The sequence below is a fragment of the Carassius gibelio genome, chromosome B3 (genome assembly GCF_023724105.1).
Source record: "Carassius gibelio isolate Cgi1373 ecotype wild population from Czech Republic chromosome B3, carGib1.2-hapl.c, whole genome shotgun sequence".
Taxonomy (NCBI): Eukaryota; Metazoa; Chordata; class Actinopteri; order Cypriniformes; family Cyprinidae; genus Carassius; species Carassius gibelio.
Window position 1 is genome coordinate 6,040,383 of NC_068398.1, and position 27,488 is coordinate 6,067,870.

A 27,488-nucleotide genomic window follows, 5' to 3' on the forward strand; every position below is an offset into this window, starting at 1 on the left:
TCGGGTCTGTCAGACTGATCCCAGCGCAACATTTGTCCAGTTTTCCTGTACGGATGAGTGATGTCACCAGTGCTAGAGAACACTGTTGATGTGGCCATATGTTATGTAAAAACAGTGAGATCATGACCTAATCCTCCGCTGCTCAGTATTATGCGATGATCCAGTAGTGCCGTTCTCATCCGAGGGCCACAATGAAACTAAGAAAAGATTTAGCACAGAATCAGAGCTTTTCTATTTCTGTCATTTTACTCTCTTCGTGTCATGCTCTCCTGTGCGATCAGGAGCTCATCAGACCAAAGCAGCAGGATTCTAGTTCCTGTCCTGATCAAAGTCATTGTGTGTAAACCATGTCAGAGATAAATCCATCAGTGAATGTGTCAATGGGGGGCAAATCTATTGACCGCATTCTACATACGAATGTCTCTGGGAGGAAGATGTGACAGTTAACCCTGTGCAAGCCTTTTTATTTAGCATTTATTTTAATTATTTTTTAATCATGAGTTTTATAGCTACAATGTTGGTCATTTTTATATAAAACTACACACACTTCTGACATAGCAAAGAATATTTTGGCATATATATATATATATATATATATATATATATATATATATATATATATATATATATATATATTTTTTTTTTTTATTAATTTTTTTTTTTTCAGTATATTGTTTATTATGTGAGAGAACCCATGCTGAAAAAATAAAAAATAAAACAAGAGAGATACTTTAAAAATAAAAATAATCTAAACAAATTGATAAATACATAGTGTTTGGTATGTAAGAAACATACTTTAAATCAATGCATATATAAATAAATATATTGTTTGGAATATAAGAGACATAGTTTAAAAATAAAAATAAAAATAAAATAAATAACTGATATATTCATTCAGCTAAAGGTTTTTTTTTTTTTTTGAAGTCCAGAACTCAAAATGTGTGAGTTTAAAATATATAATGTTAAAATTTAAAACGTTAAATCTATATACATTGCAATACAATATTTAGATTTAGCTTTGGTCTTTTATGTTGATAGCCTAATAGAAAAATGCATAAAGCTTATTTATTTAAATCTTTCAAATGTATTTTATCATTATTATTATTATTAATTTTTATAATAATAAATATGGCAGAACTATTTTATAAACGGCGCCCCGTCATCATAGATGTCACGCGAACAGAAAGCAGATGTCACTGAACCGCTGCATGGGTCACTGAGGGCAATGGCTTGTGTCTCAAAATCCAGGGAGCTGTCAATCTAAACAGGAATTTAGGGACTGATAACTGTGCGTTGGCCAAAAATTCTACTGCTTTGTATCAAACAAATGCTGAATGACGCTCACACGCATAACATGCCCATGATATCCCAAAATAACATGCGTAATTATTAATACAACTCCCCGATGCAGCTCATGAGGTCTTGGAGGGAGGAGCGAGAGGAGGAGACAAAAACATCCCGGAGACAGAGGGGATGTCATGAATGAACAACACTGAGAGAGAGAGAGCGAGAGAGGGGGTGATGGTAAAGGAGCGCACGCGCTCGCGCCCAGTCACTCGTGTTGGTCTCGCGCACGGTCCTTTATGACGTCACGTCCAGCGCTCGGTCTTCTGCGGGATGCGAGCGTCGCGAGCCCCCTCCAGCCTCTCAGACGCTCGGTATGAGTCGGATTACGGTGTCGTGCGGATGACGGAGTCCCGGTGGACGCGAGCGGACTGAGCTCTCCTCCTGATCCACGCAGCAGCGTCTTCTCCGCCGGACACGACATGGACGACTCCGGGATAATCAGACGCAGGCGGCTCCAGGTCAGACATGCACCGTTTAACACCGACACCGTGAGCTCGGGATGTGTACCACGATGATGCTGTGGTGTCGGGTCACATATAGTGGAGAAACAATAGTGTTCTTTTGAAGTACCTTGAATTAACATGCTATTTTAATAGGGTAAACATTCATTACTATGGTACGCCATTGTATTACGATACAATGATTGGACCACATAAAGATAGGGGAACCAGTGGGGAGTGGTATTCTTAAAAATGCCATGGTAAATGGACATGGCAGTCCTTCAGTACCATGCTATTAGTGTGTTTCTGTAAACGTGCAGTGTTGTCTGGACAAGTACGTACATAAATTGTAGTTTTGGCGATGTATTGAGATAGTACCATGGAATTATTTGAAGTAAAATGGTATTTTAATATGGTAAACGTTCATTATTATAAAAAATAAAATAAACATGGTATGGTGATCCGATTGGACTACATAATAAAGGTGTAACCTGTGGGGAGTGGTATTCTTTGAAATACCATGGTAAATGGACATGGTTATCCTTCAGTACCCTGCTATTAGTGTGTTTTTGTAGGCATGTAGTGAAACCCTGCTTTCTAGACATGTACTATAGTAATATTGTGTTTTTGGCTATGTCCTGAGGTACTAGCATGGTATTGTTTGAGGTGCCTTGAAGTAAGATAGTATCTGAGTATGGTGAACATTCAGCTCATTACATAGACTATATCAAGAACACCATGGAGTTAATACTGTCTGATACTCCCATTACTACAGACACAGTGTAACCAATGAAGAGTGGTATTCTTTGGAGTACCATGGTAAATTAATACATATCATTGCATACAGTATGTATGTTTGTATCTGTACAATATACTGTAATAATATACTGTCTGATACTCTAGTCCACATAAGAAGAGTGTTAGGAAACGGTATTCTGTGAAATACCATTGTAAACGAAGTTGACAACTGTTCATGGTAATGCCATGTTTTTGAACACTGGCAGTAATATGGATTTCTTTGCATGTAAATACCATGGTATTTTCATGTGATTTTCATTTACTTCCATTTTTAGAGAATATATAGGCATCTGAGGCTTTTTAAGGTGAAAATGCTGAGCATCTCTGATCTGCGATGATGAGATATTTGCATGTGTGTGTGTGTTAAGTGGGGTTTATCAGAATCTACTGCTTTGTCAGGACAAATGTGTGTGTGTCGAAACAAACTGGTTCTGTATCTAGGATTTGCACAATATCTTAAACAGTCTGATATGATATCACACACACACACACACACACACACACACAGAATCATCAGTGGAGAGTCAATCATGAAGTCTCAGACATGGTCAGAGAGAGACAGAGCGTCTGTGTTATCTGAGAGCACAGTGAATCCTGAAACCTTTCAATAAGCTCTCAGTAACTGCTCATTTTCCACACATTAACTTTTACCCCAGATTTATCATTATTTTAATGCAGAAATGTATCTAAATGCAGCACAACAAAAAGTTGCATCATGTACAATCATTTTACAGTTAAATTATATTGACATCTTATCGGTTTTCAAAGATTATTTGGCATTAATGTGAATAAGGGGGTGAAAAAATGTAAAATCAAACCAAAAAACAATACATTGTATCACAATATGAACATATGCACATGCATTTTTAGACAATGCAGACATCAATCTTTCTGTAAACAGCCACATGTAGCCACAGAATATGAGGTGAAATGCGTTTCATTGTCATGAAAACAATGTCACAGTGCAAAAAAAACCCTAATGCTCCTAAAAATAGAATTCATTTATGCAAAATATAATTGCTTGGCATCTTGTTTAAACGTGTGTTTCAAACATTTGACATATTTTTCGCTTGGTGTGAAAATAATTGCCCTCAACGAATTTTCCTGTGTCCCCTGGGTCTGTCTCGTTCATCCCGCGCGCTCGCGCACACACACACACACACACACACACTCATTGTGTTGGTTATTCAGTTAACACCCCTCCCCGCTTCGCTGCACTGTTGCTGCCATATGGTGCAACACACTGTCTCAGAGGTCAAAGGTCACTCCCATCATGCAGCAGGGTGCTGTGTACAGATTAAGGGCTGATGCAGGAGGGTTTTAGGTGCATGCATGTGGCTCTAAATTAGACTCAAGTTAAAAAATGTTTTATCATATTTGACATTTTGTTCGTCTCTCTGTAGCTCTCTCCCTCAAATCTGGCGATTTTCACCGTGACGCAGACTCCAGCAGATTTCCGGAAGTCTGTCGTTTAATTACTGAAGTCGTCCGATGCACATTTTCTCCTGATGCGCAGAGCCATTAGTAAAAACGGTTGGAGGAAATCCCGGAAATGAAGGCGCAGTGATAACTCAGGGGCTGTTTTGCGTACGCTGGCACCGGGACGCTCTTAGGTTAATGAGGCTCAGATTATGGGGTTGGCTTGGGAAATGATGGGCTTGCACCAAACGGTGGGCAGGAGGCCCAGATAGTGCTATTTCATTACCGCTCAGACTGCTTCTTCAGCCCGTCATCATCCAGACAGATCATCTGGAATTATACATCAACGGAGATCAGACTCTATTCAACCTGTAGCACAAAGAGAAATGTCTTTTTTTTTTTTTTGAAGAAAATGAGCCTGTTCATTGAAAACATATCATCATAGGGTTATGTGGTATATTTAAAAAATACCATGATTTTACCTCTGATTGGACCACAAAAAGACCTTCTGTCCAGTGGTGACTGTTATTAGGTGTTATATACTGATATATATCGTGATGACTCCTAGCTGTGATGTTTAGGAGCATCTCTGTGTTGAGTATGGCTGACGGACGCATGGAGAGAACGCTTCATTAGCGCAGCTGAAGTGCTTTTGCTCGGCTGAGCTCTGCTCAGAGTTTGGCTTCTGGACCGGCTCCATCTGTCCTCATGAGTTTACCGGACTGCTCTTCTCCACAGGGTTTCTAGGAAGCTTTTACAGCATTTAAAGATGGAAAACTCAATTACTGTCTAAAATGAAACACGTGAGTCACAGAGAAACAAACAGACAGCGCGAGTGTCTTTCTTCAGAGAAACTAGAGATGATCTGCAGCCTTCTGCTGCTTTACGTGAGTGGAAAACTCATTTAATCAAGTTAATAATGCTCCGAGAATTCACGACGCTGAAACTGAATACATATTTTCATTGCCAGATGTTTTGGTACATGGTACACATCATAAAACAAACAAAAAATAATAATAATAATTTATTGTGCAACGATAATGAGAGAATATTTGCATAGTTTGAGAAAATTGCACACTGAAAATGCAAGTTGTACATTTTACACAACTTTTATGTCTAAAATTTAATTTCATATGACTGAGTTTAACTCTAAGAGCTTCAGTGTTTTATATGAGTTGGAGAGCATCACCTGTTAAAGACAATAACAGGGTTCTAATGTTTACAATTAATTAATACAGCTCAGAAAATGCTTAAATTTCATTTTCACATTAGTTAAAGTTTTAATCATTTTATTGTGCTTTATTAATTTTTATTTACATCTGTATAGTTTTAATTATTTGTTTTTATTTCAGTTTTAGTTATGTGCATCTAGGTAAACTAAATGAAATGTTTTTTTTAAATGCTGCCCTGGCAACTCACTGAAATAAAATAAGCTGAATTTTTTACATTTCAGTTAAAGTTTATATATTGTTGAAATAAATATGGTTTTACTTTTAGTTAGCTATAATTACCCCAGGTTTAAGTTATATATTTGGCACAAACAAATAACATTATGCATATATAAAACAAATCTTTTATCTATTATATTATATTTTTAAAACAATGAAGGCACAAATTCCATGTTCTTACGTTTAAATTTAATTTTAATAAATTATTTCTGTAATGTCATTTTTAACATATTGCGGTTGCAGAAATTAAACAATTTAAATCAAAACATATGAAAATATTTTTTAATTACTGATGTATTCATAACTAAAGTAATAAAGTCATCAAAAAAGCATCATCACTATATATTAATAAAACAATCTTTTATTATTATTATTCATGAAATGAGGAAATACTAGGAAAAAGTGCTGCATGCCACAGTTTTGCTTGCACATCTTTATTAAATGTGAATATTCTGGTGAAAGGTCTTCTTCAGTCATCATGTTTATGCGCAGTAGGATCGAACAGAAGGATGCAGGAGAAAGCGTTTGGCGCAGGTGTGTGAATGTGTGTGTGTGCTGTAATGTCCTTGGGTTGATCTCTCAGGTTATGTTCAGTGTAATTGACCTGACGGCTCGGTCAGACCCTCAGCAGCGATTATTCACGGGACGAGCGGCCTTAACGTGTCAGCGGCACATTAACTGTTGTCATGGAAGCACACGCTTATATTGAGGATCAATACGAGAGCGCAGAGATGCTGCGTCTGATCAGTCACTCAACACAAACTGAGCGTCTTCTGCTGCTGAGTTATAATACAGCTAAAAATACAACACCTTAAGATGCTGTCGAGCTCTTATATGATCAAACCTGGGTTTATTCTTGTAGCTGTTCATAAACTCAGGTGACAGATTGTGGATAATCATCCTCAGAATAATTCCACAGTATCTCGCTGGTCCTGAGATTAGGCTCCCATTTCTTTATGCAAAATGAATTGTCTTATTTTAAAGCAATAAGAAGCCGAGGTGTTGTAAATCCACAGGGCTCGTTGCTTTTATAAAACGGTTCTTCAATATACGTATACGGTCTCACATAATAAAACAGAGCAAATAAAGTTGATGATATAAATAAAAACAATGTAGTTCCGCAGAAACAGTTGTGGTTCCAACAAAGTGGTTGCTGAGCAACACACAGAAGTAAACAAACGGCTCAACCAATCAGAGTGCAGCGCCGGAACTATCAGTTTGATCTTTTGTTGTTGACATGTTTTGACAGGTTTCGTCTCTGGACTGTGTTTCACGTGGATCTGGTTTCCAGTGTGAATGTTGTTAAATGAGGCACGGGGTTAATCCTGAAAGCACATCAGCGTTCAAGGACATCTGAGCTGCTCGCATCGATTAGTGATGTCTGCCAATCAATGCTAATGGAATTTGCTGACTAAAGCTCCTCAGAGTCAACTTCATGTTGAATAACATGCATGATACATGTCCTATTCACATTTTATTATTGCTATGCTCAACTATAATAGTGGCCTGTGCTCTTTTTAGCCTGGAAACGTTTTGCTTACATCGGATTGGCTGAGATGTCTTTGGAAGGCGGGGCTTGGAGAGTGATTGATGGGAGGAAGCTTGTCTAACTCAGTTCTGTACGCTAACATGCACTGCCAAATTGAGTCAGTGTAGTACTGTAAATGGAGTGGTTTTGTTTGGGTGAATGTGTTTAGCATGCACAGCCTGTTTGTCACAGAGACAGAGTCTGTCAGAAAGACGAATGAGAGCCGATTATGTGTTCGATCACAGAGAGAAGTGAAGAACAGCAGCAGCATCTCTCCTTGATCCATTCGTCCACAGAAACCATCATGCGCAACAATAATGTGCCAAACTCTTTCAAATACAAACTCAGTGACATTCACACACTTCACATCCATGTTAAATAGCTTCTCATGTATTTGAGGTTCTGCTTGTAATGTGTGTTTGTGATGCTATTTCTGTTTAATGACATGTATAAGTGTGACTTTACGTGAGTTTATCATGTCTGATCTCTGGTTTCTCTCTCTGTTTTCTCGGCCGTTTTTGTCTCTCTGTCTTCGGCCCTGAAGGATCTTCCTCTGCCTCGTAAAAACAGCAGGTGAGTCTCTTTTCAGTCCTAATAATACATAGATACATAAATAAATTTATTTAGTGTAGTAACTGTGGTATTTGAGAGATTACTGTGGTCCGTTTTCATATGGCATCATTTTGTTTACAGTATAAACTCAGCCCAGTGTGTTTTAAGAACATATTATTATAGCATGCATTAATATTTTGAATTAGATTGTATTTTTCTGTTTTCACTTTAGTCGAAGGTTTAGTAATTTTGTTCTGTGTTTTGTCATTTGTACGTTAAAACATTGACTTCATTAGAAACTGCGTCTTATTTTTAGTAGGATGTAGTTTTTTAACGAAACCATTTTATAATATTGGAATTATTATAAATAATTAAATATTAACTAACATTATTAATATGTATTTTACAATTAAACATGTTTTACACTTCCAGTAATGCTAATTGGCATTTTTTTTGTAATTTGTAGGCCTATTAGTTTTTTTATGTCCACATATCTTTTATTTATTTCTTAGTTTATTTACTTATTTTCCAATACTTCAAATTAAACCAAACAAAAATGAGAAATTTTGTATTTGCATCTATTTATTTTATATTTACTTATATTTCAGTTATTTGTAGTAATAATTTTTTTAAAGGTTTATTTAGTTTTAGTTATTTTAGTGCTGCACGTTAAATAAAACTAAAATGGGAAATGTTGTGTAAATAAAATATGTTTTTCGTAATATATTGTATTTCATTTATCATTGTCTTTTAAGATTAAGATCAATTTAGATATTTAGTGATTCAAGAAACATTGCCTTACCAACTAGCTGAAATAAATCATTTTTAAGTTATTTCAGTTGACATTTATGTTATTTTAAGGAAGGAAAATGCTTTTATGCTTTTAGTTTTAGTAAACTATATTAACTCTGACTCACCCGTCTTTCTTTGTCAGGTTTATTTGTCTTTCTCCGTCTCTCTGTCCATTTCTCTAAAAGCTTTCTTTTTTCACTCTCATTTACCTTTTTCCATGAATCTCAGTTATATCACTGTGACCTCTGGGAAAAAAGCATATTGCACTTACGCTTTGAAACACACACACACACACACACTCCGTGGCATCTTGTGAGCGGATGTGCTGCACCTGCTCCCCTCTTTTAATGCTCGTCTTGGTATCATCCGCTGCCCTCGAGATTTTACCCAGAATTCCCCCCTGCGCTCTATTTTCCAGTGTGCAGGGAAAGGCAGACGGTCTGAGCGCTCTCCATCTGATGATGTTTGTGATGCATGCTGCGTGTTTCTGAGCGTTCGGCTGCTTTGTGCTCTCAGTCATGCAGGGCGGTGTGTTTCGTCGCACTAAAAGGTGAAATGATTTAAAATCTGTTTGAAATGTGTTTTTCTGCACATGAGGATGTGGCTGAGGTCACTGTTTACCTGCAGCTGGCGATACACTTAACTGAGTGACATCATTCGAGTAGTGAGTTTGACTTGTTAGTAAATGTTGTGATTAAAGCATCTGGTTTCATATGATATTTCATGTGTATAGTGTATATAGTTTGATTTTAATTGCATTAAATTGTTTATCTTGTGTATTTCAGCCAATAACTATGACTCAAAATGAACTACATTTAATTTTCGTTGAGTCTTATGAGTGTTTTTGGTTTGTAAACGACTTGTTGATCATTTGAATGCGTTGGTGAATAATTAATCTATTAGCTTGTAGTTTTTCTCTTAAGTCATCCATGATGATACAAAAAATGTCTCAGTAGTTGTTGTTCTTGAATGGTGACATTAGGAGGTACTGTCTCTTTAAGAGAGGTTTACTGAGCTTTTAACTCTGATGTATGAAATAATTGACTCAATTTATTATTTTTCTTTTAATGGAAAAGTTAATTGAACCTTTAGATTAAATTATTTGTATCTTATTTATTTATTTAAAAAAATAATAATAATCTTATGGTCTTTTTGGTGCATTATGTCTTACATAGAGAGAATATGGAGAAAAAAATGCAACATTTTATTCAGAGGCCCGAACTGAGCAAAAGGTTTGCTATTTGGTGCCGATATTGTCCAAAAAGTAAGATGAGATTGTGATAGCCAGTAAATCAATGAGTTCTTTATAAGACAATTGCAGATACTTACATAAAATGATATAACTGCGCAACTGACCAACAAAAACCTGGTCTAAAGTGTAGCGCAATATTTTTTCTTTGTAATTTAAAGAGCGTGTTAATCATATGTGTCTATAGGTGGGTGCACAACGCATGTACAGAGACGTGTAGCAGCACACAAAGATTTTTTATAATGAAAAATGATATTGCGCCATGTAAATAGCGAACACGCCACGACCCGAGCACATCTGGCTTTTAAAGGGGATGGGAAATGAGATTCTGATTGGTTTATTGCACGTTACGCCAAAAAAACACTAATTACTCATTAAGAGAAAAGGGACAACCCATTTAGACCATGCACCCGGGAACGCCGACCATTTTCCCATCGTTAAACTAGCAAAAGTGGATTAGGACACATCCTGAGTGCATGTGCAGTGCACCATTCTCTTTAAAATAGGGCCCTAGATCTCCCAACTAAATGTCTTAGTAAGATGATATTTAACTGCTTAGTTGGATGATCAAAACCTATAATGCAATGCAGTACAATGATGATTGACAAATAAATGTTCCTTAAAAGATGTGAGATGAATTAGAGGTTTGCGAAGGTCATTCCTCCACTGAGGAACAGTGAAAGTAAAGCTTCTGGAAGCAAATGTTTAGAAGGAGCGCTGCCTCTTTAAGAGAGGTACTGTATATTTAATAAGGTCTCTGTCTCTTTAAGAGAGGGACAGGGTTCTGTTCAGGATGATCCCCAAAGACCATTAATTAACCATCTGTCTACACCTGTGTGTGTGTGTGTGTGTTTACTAGTGCTCTATTAGCTGCTCAGTATGTGCTCTGTCATGATGCCATCATCATTTTGTGAAAAAGATCATAAAATTAAAAAGATCAAATGTTGCTCTTTGGGATTTTGATTTATTAATGAAATTGAATTTGAAAGGCTTTGTTTAGTCTGATTATTAAGCTTTTTCCAGCTCAGTGTAGCTGATTTTAGCTTTCCTTGTGGGGACAGTCACTGCTCACAATGTGGATAAAGCCTGACACACACACACACACACACACACACACACACAGTAATGGTGTGTAATGGCTCTCATACAGTCACTCAAGGCATATCAAGTGTCTCTCTTTTACTCTGTCCTCCATTAGCTCTCTGTTTATCTGTATCCCTCTCGCCCAGAGTGTCTCTCTGTTTCTTGAGATGCTGACTCAGACTGATGACTGTGGAAATGGAATTTTCTGTACCGCACTGGTTCTGCTGCAGAGCACACACACACACACACACACAGCAGTTTCTCTGTTCTCGGTTCTGATGTGATTTTTCATTAACATAATCTTGAACATAAACACGGGTTTGGCATATTCAGTTGGTTGTATTTGCTGTTTAGTAAGGTGATGTATTTCTTTACAGTTAAGTATTTATTTATTTATTTATTTATTTTTTAGTTTATTAATATTTGTTTGTTTATAAATAGTTTTTTTTGTTTATTAATATTTGTTTTTCATTTTTATTTTATTATTGAGTTTTATTTATTCTTATTATTTAACTATTTATTTTATTTATGTTTGTTTAATTTTAAAGTTCCTTCCTTTATTTTTTATTTTTTAGTTTATTAATATTTATTTGTTTGTTTATAAATAGTTTTTTTTGTTTAATTTATTAATATTTGTTTTTCATTTTTATTTTATTATTGAGTTTTATTTATTCTTATTATTTAATTATTTATTTTATTTATGCTTGTTTAATTTTAAAGTTCCTTCCTTTATTTTTTATTTATTAGTTTATTTTACTCTTTTATTATTATTTTTTAATGTTTTTAAGGTTTCTTTCAGTATTTATTTATTGGTTTGTTTATTTATTCATTAATTTAAAAATGTTTTATTTATTTTTTATTTTTTTTAAATGCATTTATTTTTTGCATTTATTTCTTTGTTTGTTCATTTGTTTTTTTTTATTAAATTCTTTATTTTTATTTGTATTTATGGCTTTTTTCTAGCTGTGGTGTATTGTGCTGATCTTAAGCGGGTTCTTCCTTTCCTCTGAATGTCCCACGTTTGATGTTCTTAAGATGTTTTATTGATATGTTTTAAACGGATGAAATCTCTGTTTGTGTGTGCAGTTGCCGCAGTAACCGGAAGAGTTTGATTCTGACCTCCACCTCCCCGACTCTGCCCCGCCCACATTCCCCTTTACCAGGACACATCGGTGAGAGGCCACGCCCCCTACTGGACAAAACACTTTTACAGATACTGATGTGTCTCTGATTCTGATTCTGCTTACAGACTCACCGATGCGCTTTTCTCACGTGCTTGAGTTTTGTTTGTAACTGAGCATCATTTGTTGTTCCTGTCCTCACAGGAAGTAGTCCTCTGGACAGCCCTCGAAACTTCTCTCCCAGCACTCCGGCACATTTCTCCTTCGCTTCCTCAAGAAGGTAAACAAACACACACACACACACACACTTCAGACTGGACGTCTAACAGAAACCCTTAGCTGCTGTTAATGCATCTTCTGTCCTGTTGTGTGTGCAGGGATGGGCGTCGATGGTCGCTGGCGTCTCTTCCGTCTTCTGGCTATGGAACAAACACTCCCAGCTCAACGGTAAGAGTTTCTCATGTGAACACATGATCTAGAGACGTCTGATGACAAACACACATCAGATGCACTTCATTTATGATGCATATTAGATGTGTTTAATGTCTGTTTATCTGCAGTCCTCCAGCTCGTCTCAGGAGCGTCTGCACCAGCTGCCGTATCAGCCCACCATGGACGAGCTGCACTTCCTCTCCAAACACTTCGGCAGTACAGAGAGCATCACTGACGATGACGGGGGACGCTGTTCACCCCACATAAGACCCCGCTCGCGCAGCCTGAGGTCTGCAAACACACAAACAAACACACACTCATGCTCAGGTGTGTGTGTTGCAGTAGTTGTGTTTAACTCTCTCTCTCTTTCTCTGTCATGTGTTCAGTCCGGGTCGCTCTCACTCCTGCTACGACAATGAGATCATCATGATGAATCATGTTTACAGGGAGCGTTTCCCTAAGGTAACACACACACACACACACCTGTCCACCACCTCTCCAACACAGAAATGCTGAACAGATTCTAGAATAATATCAATATAAATATATGTTAATATGAACTTTTCTAATCATTATTTCTATAATTATCTACAGTAACACTTTACAACGAGGTTTCCTTTGGGAACATTAGTTAACTATACAAGTAAACATGAACAATACTTATATAGCATCTATGAATCTTAGTGTTAAATTACTGTAAAAGGCTTTGCTGTGAGTGTACTTCATGAGCCTCGTCACGTGACGCTCTTTTCTAACATTAGCCGTCTTATGGGAGACTGTATTGATTCACACACAAACACACACACACAGAGAAAGAGAGAGAGAAAGAGAGAGAGAGAGAGGTGTCTGGTGTCTGTCTCTCAGTTTGCTGTAAGATAAACACATTAATATGGTCAGAACAGCACCAGGTTAACTGAGGACGACTGGAGTAATCGACAGTGTAGAGATGAAAAATCAAAATAAAATCACTTTAAAAAATACTAATATATAATCTTGCTTTGCACAACTATGCATCATACATCAAGTGTGTGCATATTTAAGATAAATATATATGAAATACACTTATATTTTAACATCTACTTAATATTACTAAGTAATTATTATTATTATTACCTAGTATAATTAATATAATTATGTTAGAATAGTTATAATTGTAATATATTTAATATATATATTTAATAAAATAATTATGTAATAGAATTATAATTATATTATTACTCTTGAAGTAATAATAGTAGTATTTATTACAAAATACTTAATAGTAATAACTTGTAGAATAATTTATAATTGATTATTATTGTTATAAAAAAATTCAAGAATATTTTAAATGCTTATTTACTATTATTATTATACATTTCTAAAATATCCGAAATGCTTTATTATTATTATTATTAGCTATTTAGTATTTTTTTTATATATAAAATCTAGAAATACTCCTCAAACATAAATAATAATAGATAATTTATTACAAAATGCTATATAACTATAACAATGTTATTATTGGCTATTATTAGTAGTAGTTTTAAAATACTGTCATTTGCAAATTATTATAAAATGATAAATAATTTGTTCTTGTCAGGCTACGGCGCAGATGGAGGGCAGGTTGTGTGATTTCATTCACTCAAATTGTCCTGAGAGCGTTCTACCGCTGGCCGACGGGGTCCTAAGCTTCATCCACCACCAGATCATCGAGCTGTCCAGAGACTGCCTGACTAAATCTAAGGAGGGTCTCATCACGTCCATCTACTTCTTTGAGCTGCAGGAGAACCTGGAGAAACTTCTGGATGACGTGAGTTCATCAGCACACCTGTGATCTCATTAAACCCGCCAAGAATGGTCCCTTTACTGTAATGTGAAGAAGTAATGAAACATTATTTAGCTTGTTTTTCTCTGTCTTTGTGTCTCTCAGGCTTATAAGCGGTCGGAGAGTTCAGAGTTGACCTTCGTCACAGAGTTGGTGAAGAAACTCCTCTTCATCATCGCTCGTCCTGCTCGACTTTTGGAGTGTTTGGTGAGAAAATGCTTTCTTTTGTTTGTTCTTTTATCCATCCATCAGATAACATGATGCTTCAAAGCCCTCTGGACACCAACAACACAGGCCTGTTGTTCTCCAATTTACACTCCTACTTCAGAAAAGTGTTTTAAACCAGAATTGCCACAAAACACACAAAAGGCGAGAGAGTGAGTTAAACCTGCGGCTGCATTAGCATTTAGATTGGGAGCTGCGAGCGTGCTGCTGTTATCATTGACCTTCTGTGATTCACTGCCTGAAAAACTCATTTGGAAATGTTTCTGTGCTCCTCCAGGATTAAACCACATGAGCCATTCATTATCCCTGTTAAACAGAGATGTCCCCAAAATGAGATTGTGTTCATGTACTTCAGCAAATTACAAATATTCAGTATAATTCAACTTTATTTTTAGACTGTCACAGAAACTGAACCCGTGTGGATCTTCAACCAAACAATAATGCCGCCTCAACCCTGAATCCAATTGAACTTGTATTGCATTAACGACTTATTTCAGAATGAAACAGCATGTAGCAACATTATAGAAACTATTCCAAACACCCCAGCAACCTCAGAGCAACATTCTTAAAACTATACCAATCACCCCAGCAACCTCAGAGCAACATTCCAAACACTATTTATTCCAAACACCCCAGCAACCTCAGAGCAACATTCCAAACACTATTTATTCCAAACACCCCAGCAACCTCAAATCAACATTCTAAACACTATTCCAAACACCCCAGCAACCTCAGACCAACATTCTAAACACTATTCCAAACACCCCAGCAACCTCAGACCAACATTCTAAACACTATTCCAAACACCCCAGCAACCTCAGAGCAACATTCTAAACACTATTTATTCCAAACACCCCAGCAACCTCAGACCAACATTCTAAACACTATTCCAAACACCCCAGCAACCTCAGAGCAACATTCTAAACACTATTTATTCCAAACACCCCAGCAACCTCAGACCAACATTCTAAACACTATTCCAAACACCCCAGCAACCTCAGAGCAACATTCTAAACACTATTTATTCCAAACACCCCAGCAACCTCAAATCAACATTCTAAACACTATTCCAAACACCCCAGCAACCTCAGAGCAACATTCTAAACACTATTCCAAACACCCCACCAACCTCAGAGCAACATTCTAAACACTATTCCAAACACCCCAGCAACCTCAGACCAACATTCTAAACACTATTCCAAACACCCCAGCAACCTCAGACCAACATTCTAAACACTATTTATTCCAAACACCCCAGCAACCTCAGAGCAACATTGTAAACACTATTCCAAACACCCCAGCAACCTTCTAAAAATATTCAATATTCTAAAAATTAAAACAAACACCAGCAACCTCACAGCAGCACTAATAGATTTTGCTCTGCCATGTTTTCCAGGAGTTTAATCCTGAAGAGTTCTATCATCTGCTGGAGGCGGCTGAAGATCACGCTAAAGAAGGACACCTGATGAAGACCGACATCCCACGATACATCATCAGTCAGCTGGGTCTGACCAGAGACCCTCTGGAGGGTGAGACCTCGGTCACACAACAATCACACAACACTGATCCCAGTACTGCTGATCACTGAGCGACTGCCACATCTGTGTTTCAGAGATAGTCAGCCGAGAGCATTATGACAGCGAGGGGCCGGTCACACCAGAGACAGATGACTCCGCAGAGGTCTGATCACACACACACACACACACACACATAGCCCCAGGAAATCTGAAAACGATTGTTTGTTAGTAAAGCGTCTGTCACAAGATGATGATAACATCTTTGTGCAAGAGTTTGAGGCGATTTTTCTCTTTTCCAGGGAAAGATAAAACCCATGAAGCCACCTGGAGAGGCAGATTTCCAGACTATCAAACTGATCAGCAATGGAGCCTACGGGTAAACCAGCAGACACACACACACACACACAAACATACACACACACACACACACGTGTACTTGTTCATGCTACATTATAAAACCTGACATTGAGGGGAAAAAATGGTTAAAATAGTAAATTATGTTTATCTGAAAGTGTAACAATGCAAACTGTTAGGGGTAGGTTTAGGGTTAAGGAATAGAAAATATAATTTGGTCAGTATAAAAGTATTAGAAGTCTATGGAAAGTCCCCACAATTCACAGAAACACATGTGCGCACACACGTTTGCTTCAATATCTAAATGGGGATATAAAGCTTAAAAGCAAAGCATTATTTGTAACTGAAAATGTTACATAAGTACTGTCACTAAATAAGCAAACATACACAGAGGATTTGAGACACTGACAGAAGACGCTGTGTTTCTCAGCGCGGTGTATCTGGTCCGCCATCTGGAGACACGACAGCGCTTCGCTATGAAGAAAATCAACAAACAGAACCTGATTCTGAGGAACCAGATCCAACAGGCGTTTGTGGAGCGAGACATCCTGACCTTCGCTGAGAACCCCTTCGTGGTCAGCATGTTCTGTTCCTTTGAGACCAGAAGACACCTGTGTATGGTCATAGAGTATGTGGAAGGTGAGACACGCACACACTTCTAATGCTCTTTTAAAGCTTTATTGACTGTATTGAGGTCTCAGGTATGTTTTAACTCTCAGGTGTTTCTCTTAAAATGCCTGAGAAATAAAACAAACCCAGATGAGTCGCTCCAGTAAGAGTCTAGGGCTATAAAATGAATGCGGAAAGCAGCTCAAATCATTTGATGAGAAAAGATTGAGTTAGTGTTGGGGATCTTGAGCAAATCTGAGCACAGTTTGAGATCTCTTCTGAAACACCTGAGGAGGAGACACGTGTGAGATTACTGGAGTCTTTTTCTCAGGAGGAACATCTGAGAAGCAGGAGGCTTGGATGTTGTTGTCTTATGAGAGATAACTGAGATGTTAAAGAGATCTGCTCTGTGTGTTTCGTTTCAGGAGGCGACTGCGCGACACTGCTTAAGAATATCGGAGCATTGCCTGTGGAAATGGCACGCATGTACTTCGCTGAAACCGTCCTGGCTCTCGAATACATACATAACTATGGAATCGTGCACCGAGATCTCAAACCGGACAAGTAATATGCCAATAACAGTTCAAATAATTTTGCATTATATGTAATGACAATGGCCGGGGGCATGTTATTTACTAAGTGTCCGCGCACAGTCAATTAAATGATTGCTGGGATTCATTTGCCATCTGTTGGGCAATGACATACAGCATTTCCTGTGTGAGATTAATGAAATCGTTTAATTTGGACAGATTGTGTTATATAATTAAACACATGTCAGAAGTGCCACTCAGCTTGAGTGTGTGTTACTGTAGAGACTGTCTCACATCATCTCTCTCTCTCTCTCTCTCTCAGTCTGTTGATCACGTCAATGGGTCACATTAAACTCACAGATTTCGGTTTGTCTAAAATGGGTCTCATGAGTCTCACCACAAACCTGTATGAAGGACACATCGAGAAGGACACCAGAGAGTTCCTGGATAAACAGGTACCACTTTCAATATTCTGTTCTGTGCATATTCATGGTCAAAAAGCCACCAAACCAAGCTTTTAATCACTGTTAAATTTAAATTTAGAGTCCTTACCCATCTTCAAGAATCTGCATTAAAGCCCATCTCTTTATATCTTTATTTGACCCTCTAACTCTTGCAACTACATAACAACACACTGAAAACAATTCAAAACATCATTGAAATGTGCTGAAACCGTGTAGAAACATTCTTTGACCTTTGACCCCAGGTGTGCGGCACCCCAGAGTACATCGCCCCGGAGGTGATCCTGCGGCAGGGTTACGGCAAGCCGGTGGACTGGTGGGCCATGGGCATCATCCTCTACGAGTTCCTGGTGGGCTGCGTGCCGTTCTTCGGCGACACACCAGAGGAGCTGTTTGGTCAGGTGATCACAGGTAAAGAAAAAAAACCTAATCTCATGAATCCAAATAAAAAAGATGTACACGATGTAAAAGATGTGTGTGTGTGTGTAGATGACATTGTGTGGCCTGAGGATGATGACGCTCTCCCCGCTGACGCGCAGCACCTGATCTCATCTCTCCTGCAGACCAACCCGCTGCTCAGACTGGGCACAGGTGATGTCACACACCTCCAGTCATGTGACTACACGCTGATGTGATCTGACTCTTACAGCTGTTCACCACTTGGATTGAAGCTGTACTTTAACACTGACCATTAGATGATCAATAACGATGATTAAAAAGGGTTATATCTTGGCAGAAGAATAGCTCAAAACTCGAGCACTTTTGATCTACAGTCACTTGACAGTATAACAAGTGAAAAGTTCCCAAAGGCTTAACAACATGACAAATAACATAACCTTGCATCACTCAAGCAACCACATAGTAACTACCTAAACACTAAAACGCATTAACAACACCCTAGCAATCAAGTAGAGCACCTAGCAATTTAGCAAACTTGTAGCACGTTTAACACCACTCTGAACCACTGTTTAAGTCTGTTTTTTCTGTTATAAATAGTTAATTTGATTAGTGATCGTTGACTGTCTTTATTCATATTGCTGCTGTTGGTCGACAGAGTCAGATGTTCTCCATGCACTGAATTAAGACGCGTGTTTGTGCGCAGGTGGAGCATTCGAGGTGAAGCAGCATCCGTTCTTCTGTGATGTGGACTGGAGCAGCTTGCTCCGGCAGAAAGCCGAGTTCATCCCTCATCTGGAGTCGGAAGAGGACACCAGCTACTTCGACAGTGAGTAAATGGACGGATGGATGATGTGTGTGTGTGTGTGTGTTTGTGCTATTGGTGTGCATTAATGAGTAACCCATCCGTCTGTCCCAGCGCGATCAGAGCGATATCATCACGTTCACTCGTACGATGAAGACGACACCAATGACGACGAGCCAGTGGAGATTCACCGCTTCTCCTCCTGCTCGCCGCGCTTCAGCAAGGTGAGACCTAGATTCTGCTCTTTACACCACACCGAGGATTATGGGTAATGTAGTCCATTCAAGGACTCATCTAGTGCCTCTGAATCACAGGTGTACAGCAGCATGGAGCACCTGTCGCAACTGGAGCACAAACCCGTGGTGACCCGTCGAGAGCCCAAAGCTCACAGAGAAGACCGCAGCAAGAGAGAAAGTCTGGGCAGCCTGACCCTCCGAGACAAGAGCTGGAGAACCAGATCTCCCGAGATGTAAGACAAACAGTACAACAACCTCCCAGAATAACCCAGCAATACATTAGTAACCATTTACCACACTTTAGAGACCACCTAGCATCCATCAGAGCTGGGTGATAACTGCTTACGTGTAACTTGGATTACATTGTCAATTACAAGTACTAGCAATTGTAACACTGTAACATTTTAAAATGCTTGTAATCAGAGTACGGTTACTTGATTACATATTATTCACACAATAGCAATAAATTATTCCAGTCAATAACATTGATGGCATTTTAACACTAGATTTACAAAATAATTTCAGGTTTAAGACTACTAACTACTGATGAACACATACATTTTTATCTGAATTATCACTCAGTACGTTATTATCCATGTTTATAGTTTTGGCAGGCTTTTGTCATTCAAAATGCACAAATTCACCTAATTTCTTATTTGCATGTAATGCAGTATACTAATATAAGTAATGTACTGGAATATCCTGTTTAAATCAATGTGATTCAGTTCAGATCAATGTAGGTCAAATCTGATCTAAAAGTTCTCTAAAAGTAGTCTGATTATATTACCTAAAATGTTTAATGTAATTGATTACGTTACTGACAAAATTTTTTGTCATGTAATTTTGAATCAGTAATAGACTACAATTTGTAAGTAATATACCCAGCAGTGGCAACCATATACTTTTAAAACTACTTAAAACTGCCTAAAAACTGGAAGGAATGCATTTAAATATATTCAAAATGCCACTGACCACTCACAACAACCTACCAACACCAACGATGATATTGAGAGACATAATCTTCACTAACACCCTCCATGTTGTTCTGCTGTCTCTGTAGGAAGCGTTTGTCATGCTCAGAGTTGTCTTTCACTGAATCAGACTCCAGTCCTCCTGGTGCGCGCCGGCGTTTCTCAGCACTGATGGACACGCACCGCTTCGCTTCTCCACTAGAGGGAGACGGTGACGTACACACACGACAAACACCCATCAAAACCAGGGGCTTATCACTAGAGGGCGCCAGCGTGCCCGTCTGCTCCGGACTGGTGGAGTCCAGCTCCACGGCATCAGTGGGACATCCTGGAGGTTATTTGGTTTTCACTATAAATAGAATACTTTCATACATTTTATTGGGCATCAGTGTTCCTGGGTCTCAATCACTCATTGTGACGTCCAGTGATGTCTCACATTTTCATGTTTTATCTTCCTGTTTGTCAGATAAACTGCTGCGGCCTGCTGATGCCGCGGCTGCCACTCCTGCGGTTCCTCTACACATGCCAGACCCGTTTGTGCCTCGCGTCGGAAGTGACCTCGTCTTACGAAGAGCGCGACATCATCAGATTCCGACCGATACCGAGAAACTTAGCGCGACTCGCTCTGGAACCAAAGTCATAAAGTCAGCCTCTGCCACGGCCCTGTCCGTCATCATACCTGCAGGTGAGGCCTCAGACACAATTCAGTTATTATTATTATTATCATTATTATTATTATTATTAGCAAAAACCAATAAAATCACAGCAGTTCAACATTAAAATAACTGTACCATTTTCTTTTTGCCCTTTTTAGCTCATGTTTTATGTGTAATAGTAAAAAAATACATTAATAATGATTAATAACTAATAAATATGTATTTTTTTATATAATATGTATTTTTTTCATGCATATTTAAAAAAAAATACATTTACATGAAATATTTCAGTGTCTGTTAGGATATTTTAAGTTTAAAGATGTCAACAACTCACAAAAGTTGAAACACTACTTTTCGTACTCTATAGTATACACTATATATAGAAAATATTCAGATTAATTGAAATAAATGTAAAAATGTATTTTTTGGGTTTTGTATTATTTGTGTATACGCTCTATAAACTACATAGTTTATGTTTAAAGGGTTAGTTCACCCAAAAATGAAAATTCTGTCATTAATTACTCACCCTCATATCGCCCCAAACCCGTGAGACCTCCGTTAATCTTCGGAACACAAATTAAGATATTAATGATGGAATCCGAGAGCTCTCTGACCCCCTGTAGACAGCAAGGGTACTATCACGATCAAGGTACAGAAATGTATCAAGAAGATCTGTAAAATAATTTTCGTTCTTTTGATGTTTGGTTTCATAGTTGAGCAGCATGGTACGTCACCACAAGCCAGTCCCATGTCTCCTCGCTCCATCTCCTCCAATCCCTCGTCTCGTGACTCGTCTCCGAGTCGTGATTACTCACCTACTGTCAATGTCCTGCGCTCACCAATCACCATCCATCGCTCTGGAAAGAAGTACGGTTTCACCTTACGCGCCATCAGAGTTTACATGGGTGACAGCAACATCTACAGCGTACAGCACATGGTCTGGGTAAGGACACATTCTGTAACATTTTTATAATTTATAGCTAAAGAATGTGTTACAGGTGATGATTGACATTGCTTTTGTCCAATCACAGCATGTTGAGTGTGGCGGGCCAGCCCAGGAGGCGGGGCTTTGTGCTGGTGACCTCATCACCCATGTGAACGGGGAGTCTGTGCACGGATTGGTGCACACAGAGGTGGTGGAGCTCATTCTGAAGGTATGGTCATCACAAACACTTCCGACTGTTACTTTCCAGAGATATCACTCAACAAAATTAACATGGTTCACTGAATTTTCAGAGTGACAGCAAAGTAACAGTGACGACCACTCCATTCGAAAACACGTCCATAAAGGTTGGACCAGCAAGGAAGCTTAGCTACAAAGCCAAGATGGCCAGACGCAACAAGAAGTCAGCCACAAAAGATGGACAAGAGAGGTCAGAAAGAGTGAATGCCTTCACATAAGTATACATATCATCTATGTAAATGCTTTACTCATTTGCTTTACTCTTTCTCTGTCTGCAGTAAGAAGCGCAGCTCTCTCTTTCGTAAGATCACAAAACAGTCCAACCTGCTTCACACTAGTCGTAGTCTGTCCTCTCTGAATCGCTCTCTTTCGTCTGGAGACAGTCTGCCTGGATCGCCCACACACAACCTGTCTGCTCGCTCACCCACGCAGACGTACCGCTCTCCTCCAGACTCCGCCTACCTAGGTCAGAGCTCCTCCCACTGCTTTATTATCCATTAAAAATGCTTGTCAGATGTGGAATCTCATTGACTGATTTGGTAGTCACAGTTTTACACTTTTAGTAAATTAGCTTTTCTAGACCAGCGTTTCCAGTTAAAAGCCAATGCTAAATTATAAATTCAACAATATTATTAATAAAAAAAATGTATTATTTTAGATAAATTTGATTTTTTAAATGGGTAAATAAAACAAGAAATATATTTTATATATGTACATGAATATCACTCATTATGTGACTCACAGAATCCAGTGTCTCTGAAGACCAAGTTTATCGCTAGAATCATTTGTTCATGTATATATTCATATAAATAATATTCATGACATAACTATGATTCAGGCAAGTTTTAGCTGTACAATTTTAATAGTTTTATGCATACACAAATGTCTGGTTACAAAATAATGCCTTTCTAGAGAAAAAATAATACGTGTAACATTGAGTTTTAATTAAAACTTTCGGCCTCATATCATGTACTTGAGTGACATTTGGCCAACTGAAGATAACATTTCTGTCAAGTGTGGTCCCTCTTCTTTTCAAGCAGATGTGCATTGAAATGACCTAAATTAGCCTTTGATATTTGGCTTCAGTCAGTCTTGGGTTTTTGGACTGATTGTTTGCCCTTTTCATGTTTCTTTGAGGTTCTGACCCGTTCTGTCCTTGTCCTCTCAGGCACCTCATCTCAGAGCAGCTCACCGGCGTCCAGCACACCAAACTCGCCTGCAACATCTCAGCACATGCGGCCGAGCTCTCTTTACGGCCTATCGCCCAAACTCCACCGCCAATACCGTTCTGCTCGCTGCAAATCCGCTGGCAACATTCCTCTGTCTCCGCTGGCCCACACGCCATCCCCTACTTCATCTTCCCCACCTCCCATTGCTGGACACACTGTCGGCAGCTCTAACACTACCCAGGCCTTCCCTGCCAAGCTCCACGCCTCTCCTCCAATCACACGCCCTCGCCCCAAGAGTGCAGAACCACCCCGTTCACCACTCCTCCAAAGGGTGCAGTCAGCCGAGAAGCTTGGCCCACCCCCTCCACCTTCATTTCCATCCTCCACATCTTCCGTGGGCTCGGACAGAAAAGGAGGGCTTTGCGTGTCCATGAGGAAGCATGGCTTGGAGGTTGTGCATGCCGATTACCGCCGGGAGTCGTTCCACTGTGAACATGCCCTCCAGAGCCTGATGGAGATCGAGGGCGAGAACACACCTGGGGCTCCGCCCTCTCCACCCGACCAGAAGCCAATACACACACCCGCTCAGCTCACAATGAGTCCATTAAGGCAACTCGGGAGACAAGACTCGATAGCAGGAAGAGAGACCGAGGGGAAAGTGAGGCAGCCTGACTCAAGTGAAGTAGTTTTAAGGACTGTGTCAAAAAACTTTTCAGCAGCAACCACTTTGGATCCTAAATCCTCAACCCAGTTTGGTGAGCCAACTCAGGAGGAGAAAGTAGCCTCCAAATCTGAGTCTTCTCAAGTCATCTTGACAGGGAAGGAGGCAACCAAGGATGTGGGAAAGAGTGAATCACTTTATGCAATGGGATCTGGTCCCAAGGTTCCAGAACGAACGCCAGTTGTCCAGAGCTATGGAGCACAGGAACTCAAACCCCATAGCCTTCAAACCGATGGTCTTAAAGGGCTGGAAAATGGCAAAGACATGGGAAAGATTCCAGTGAAGGAGAAAAATGCACAGACAATGGCTCCAGAGGCAAGCAAGTCAGGCAAAGGACCTCTGACCATTGAGGGGGCTGGTGTAATGAAAGTCTCCGCAGCTTTTCCTGCCCAGTCCAAATCTATTGAAGAACGCGTTCAAACCCCATCTGGGTCAACCAGAGTCCCTCAAGAGGAAAGATGTCGTCTGGAAGTGGCTGAAGAGTCCCCAGCCTCTCCGTCTCCAACCGCCAGGTCGCCTTGCACAAGCAAATCACGTGCCGTATCTCCTGGTGACAGGTCCAGCTTTGTGACTCAACTCACCAGTGTGGCTAAAACCGTTCTTGGGCCGATGAAGTTGGGCTCTCAGGATGGCGGGAAGACCAAGGACAGCTCCAAAACCAATGAGGACAAACGAGCAGCCACTTTGGGAAAGTCAGAGGCCTCGTCTGGGAGTCGCCGCGGGTTGACAGGAACATGGCCCGGTCCTGGATCATCAAAGGCTGAAAAGGCATCGAAGAGCTCTTCCAAGCATCAGTAATATTCTTAACAGATATGTTCTGTTCGGAACTTTAAATGGAATGGATTCCCTGTAATTGTCCAAATGCAGACTTCTCAAAAGACTCTACAGCCAACAAACCAAGATATGAACGGAAAAAACGTAAACAAGTAAAGGTGCTTCAAAATGACTGTTGTCAAATATGTTTGTTTGTGCATATGCCAGTATAAACCAGTATGTCTCTCTAGATGCATGTTACATGTATATTGTGAATAGAAGAGTAAAAAAAAATAAGATGAAAAATGAAAGACCTAATGCTAGTGAACACTGCACATCCAATCATTGCTGCCTGGCCTGTAGAGGGCATGACATGTCATTCATCACCATATCAACCAATCAAGTTTGTCAGATTTAGAAAGGAGAGGTAGTCAGTGTTTACCTAGTGACCAACACCATAGACTTTAAACAATCTCAGTCCAGTACCTCAGCTATACTGTTAAACTGCCAACAGTAGCGCTATACTAGAGACAACAGAATGCCTAACTAGAGGTTTGGGAGGGTTGCACTGGTGGAAAAGGGAAATGATTGTTGCACAAGGACAGAACCATGTGTATAAGTGGTTGTTTCTGCTGTCTTAATTACATTTGCACTGGAAATGCCCAGCAAAAAGGCAACATGAAATCAATTTACTTCTTAATGGATTGCTATGTTATTTAATCTGCATCCACCCTGACTAAGGTCTGTAGTCAAATAGCTACTTAGTAGGAAAATGCAATACTCATGCATTTTTGCTTTAAGGTGAAGACCTTACTCAGTGCATGTTTTGCAAGATTCTCCTTTCTGTCAAACAAAGTTTATTGGACTGCCCAGCTTTTTATGTATGTAGAAAACTCTTTTATGAAGTGAACTCCCTTAAAGAGCTATTTAGTATAATTTTGCCAGAAAAAGTTTTAGAATTTTTATCATATATTAATGTAAAAAATCTTGTGTAATGTAACTTGTGGTTGTTTGTTTGCTGGTTTTGATTGTATTTGTTATCCTTGTATTTTTATTTATTAATTTTTGCCATGAAAATAGCCTAAGATCCTGACTTGGCATTAAATAAAAATATACTACTACTAGTAGTAGGGAAATGCAGCCTTTTTATCGACTAGTTAGTGGAGTAATTTAATGCCAATTATCAAAATGGCAGTAATAAACATAGATTTGGAAGCATGACCATTATGGAAGTAAATTGGGTTGCAGATGTCGTTTCATGTTGACTTTTATGTGGATGAATTTAAATATCCTTGGAAAGAAGCAAGGAGAGTGTATATAGTTTTAATTTGCCGCTCTGAGACTGGAGGGAAAATCTCAAAAATGACATTGCGAAATTATATTGAGATTATTAGATTAAGTCTATGAAAAATATTGGTCACTATGATGTCATTGTGTTAGATTATATACATATATATTATAGGCCAGTAAATGCACTGTGGATTATACACTTGAATTCTTACAACTCTGAAGAAGCCTGAATTATTCTTAAGTATATGCAGAAGAGTTTGTAAAAGTATGAGGTAGTACGTGTGTAGATGTGTTTCATTTTAATCCATTCAGGGCTTTTAATTCAATTTTGCTACATTGTGTCCAACTTTTATAGGAATTAATTACGTAGTAGGTTGACGTGTCTGGTGGTCTGCGAGAGATGCAACGATGTTCTGGAAGGGGCTTCATGTTACATGTGGAACTGATCCAATCTGTTTACACTTTAAATCACACGGTCACTCTCGCGTTTGTGTGAACGTCTTTTTGGAGACTCTGTGTGTAGTGAATCTAGCGATGTCTTAGGAGTGTTTGGTGCCACATTAATGCAATGATTTTCTTCCAAATCAGCTGATCCTTGATCCCTGATTGACTATCTTCTGCCAATAAAGGACTTTACACTTTACCCAAATTTATAAACCCAACTATTTTCTTTGGTATTATCATGGTTTTTTAGACATTGTAGCATGATAATAGCATTTTTGGACATACATCTAGAATATACATGGATCACGTAGCATCATTGTACCACGGTAACACCACAGTACTTTTTATGAGGATTTCATCTTTTATTTGTTTAATAATATTTGGGTACGGTGTAAAAACCCTTATTGTGTTTCCCGATTGATTTGTGCTGTGAACTGTGTGTATGTAGGATAGATCGTGTCAGTTTTCCGTCTGTGTTTAGATTCTGTAGGCATTGTGTTTGCCTGAGACACTGTTACTCATACAAAAAGTACAAACAATGTTACAGAATGCACTTTATTGATTTATCTCTTTGTATTCATTTAATTGTTTGAACTTTATTTCAAAGATTTTCACCCTGTTTGATAATTAAAAACTGCTGCTTTGCATAAATCTTCCACAAACTGTTTTACCTGTGAATTTTTTTGGTTTTGTATATTCACTTCTTATAGCATTGTTTATTTAATTTTTTTTTATGTTTTCTCACCTCAGGCAATGTTATAAACTAATGCAATTTAAAAAAAAAATATTAATAATAAAGTGCAGTAATACGAATTAAGCCAGTTGTTTGTTTTGTGTTGTCTGTCCGCTTGCATGTGTTTGTAGATAAATGTTTCAATTATAAATTAAATATTGGTTAGCATGATTAGGGACTAAAAATTTTAATTTTGTACCAGCTCATCTGGTGAGAGAGTTATTTCATATGATAACATTTAAAATAAGGTATTAAATATAATACAATAACTATATAACGAAAGATAATAATAATAAAAAAGCTTAGTTAAAGTATAATAGCTATAATTTCATGAAGTGTTCGTTATATGTAATGTCAACAATCATAAAGTAATAGATGAGTCTGAACTTACTGATAATTTAGCAGTAGTTTGAATGTGATTT

At 38.6% G+C, this 27,488-nt stretch overlaps 1 protein-coding gene across 4 annotated transcripts; it reads left to right on the forward strand.

Annotated features, from left to right (window-relative positions):
• The first annotated feature begins 1,522 nt into the window (after positions 1-1,522).
• On the forward strand, positions 1,523-27,146 carry mast1b (microtubule associated serine/threonine kinase 1b). 4 transcript variants are annotated; one of them, XM_052550981.1, is made up of 27 exons: positions 1,523-1,805; positions 7,525-7,553; positions 11,743-11,828; positions 11,982-12,057; positions 12,155-12,224; positions 12,338-12,498; positions 12,596-12,671; positions 13,789-13,998; positions 14,119-14,220; positions 15,635-15,767; positions 15,851-15,918; positions 16,055-16,131; positions 16,540-16,748; positions 17,144-17,282; positions 17,571-17,703; positions 17,955-18,120; positions 18,199-18,300; positions 18,812-18,934; positions 19,025-19,134; positions 19,225-19,379; positions 20,207-20,451; positions 20,584-20,802; positions 21,487-21,716; positions 21,805-21,927; positions 22,010-22,146; positions 22,235-22,422; positions 23,125-27,146. In XM_052550981.1, exons 1-27 carry the CDS (start codon positions 1,767-1,769, stop codon positions 24,642-24,644), a joined length of 4,926 nt encoding a protein of 1,641 aa, XP_052406941.1. In that variant the 5' UTR covers positions 1,523-1,766; the 3' UTR covers positions 24,645-27,146. The 4 variants fall into 4 exon arrangements, with proteins under 4 accessions (XP_052406941.1, XP_052406944.1, XP_052406943.1 ...); XM_052550984.1 differs by lacking the exon at positions 7,525-7,553 and having other exon boundaries at positions 11,906-12,057; XM_052550983.1 differs by lacking the exon at positions 7,525-7,553.
• The last annotated feature ends 342 nt before the right edge of the window (positions 27,147-27,488 follow it).

Bases quoted from the DNA above. Each gene is read 5' to 3' on its own strand.
- mast1b (XM_052550981.1), top strand. From the start codon at position 1,767: ATGGACGACTCCGGGATAATCAGACGCAGGCGGCTCCAG. The intron at 18,301-18,811 runs GTGATGTCACAC...GTTTGTGCGCAG, and splicing joins GCTGCTCAGACTGGGCACAG to GTGGAGCATTCGAGGTGAAG. The intron at 19,380-20,206 runs GTAAGACAAACA...CTGTCTCTGTAG, and splicing joins AGAACCAGATCTCCCGAGAT to GAAGCGTTTGTCATGCTCAG.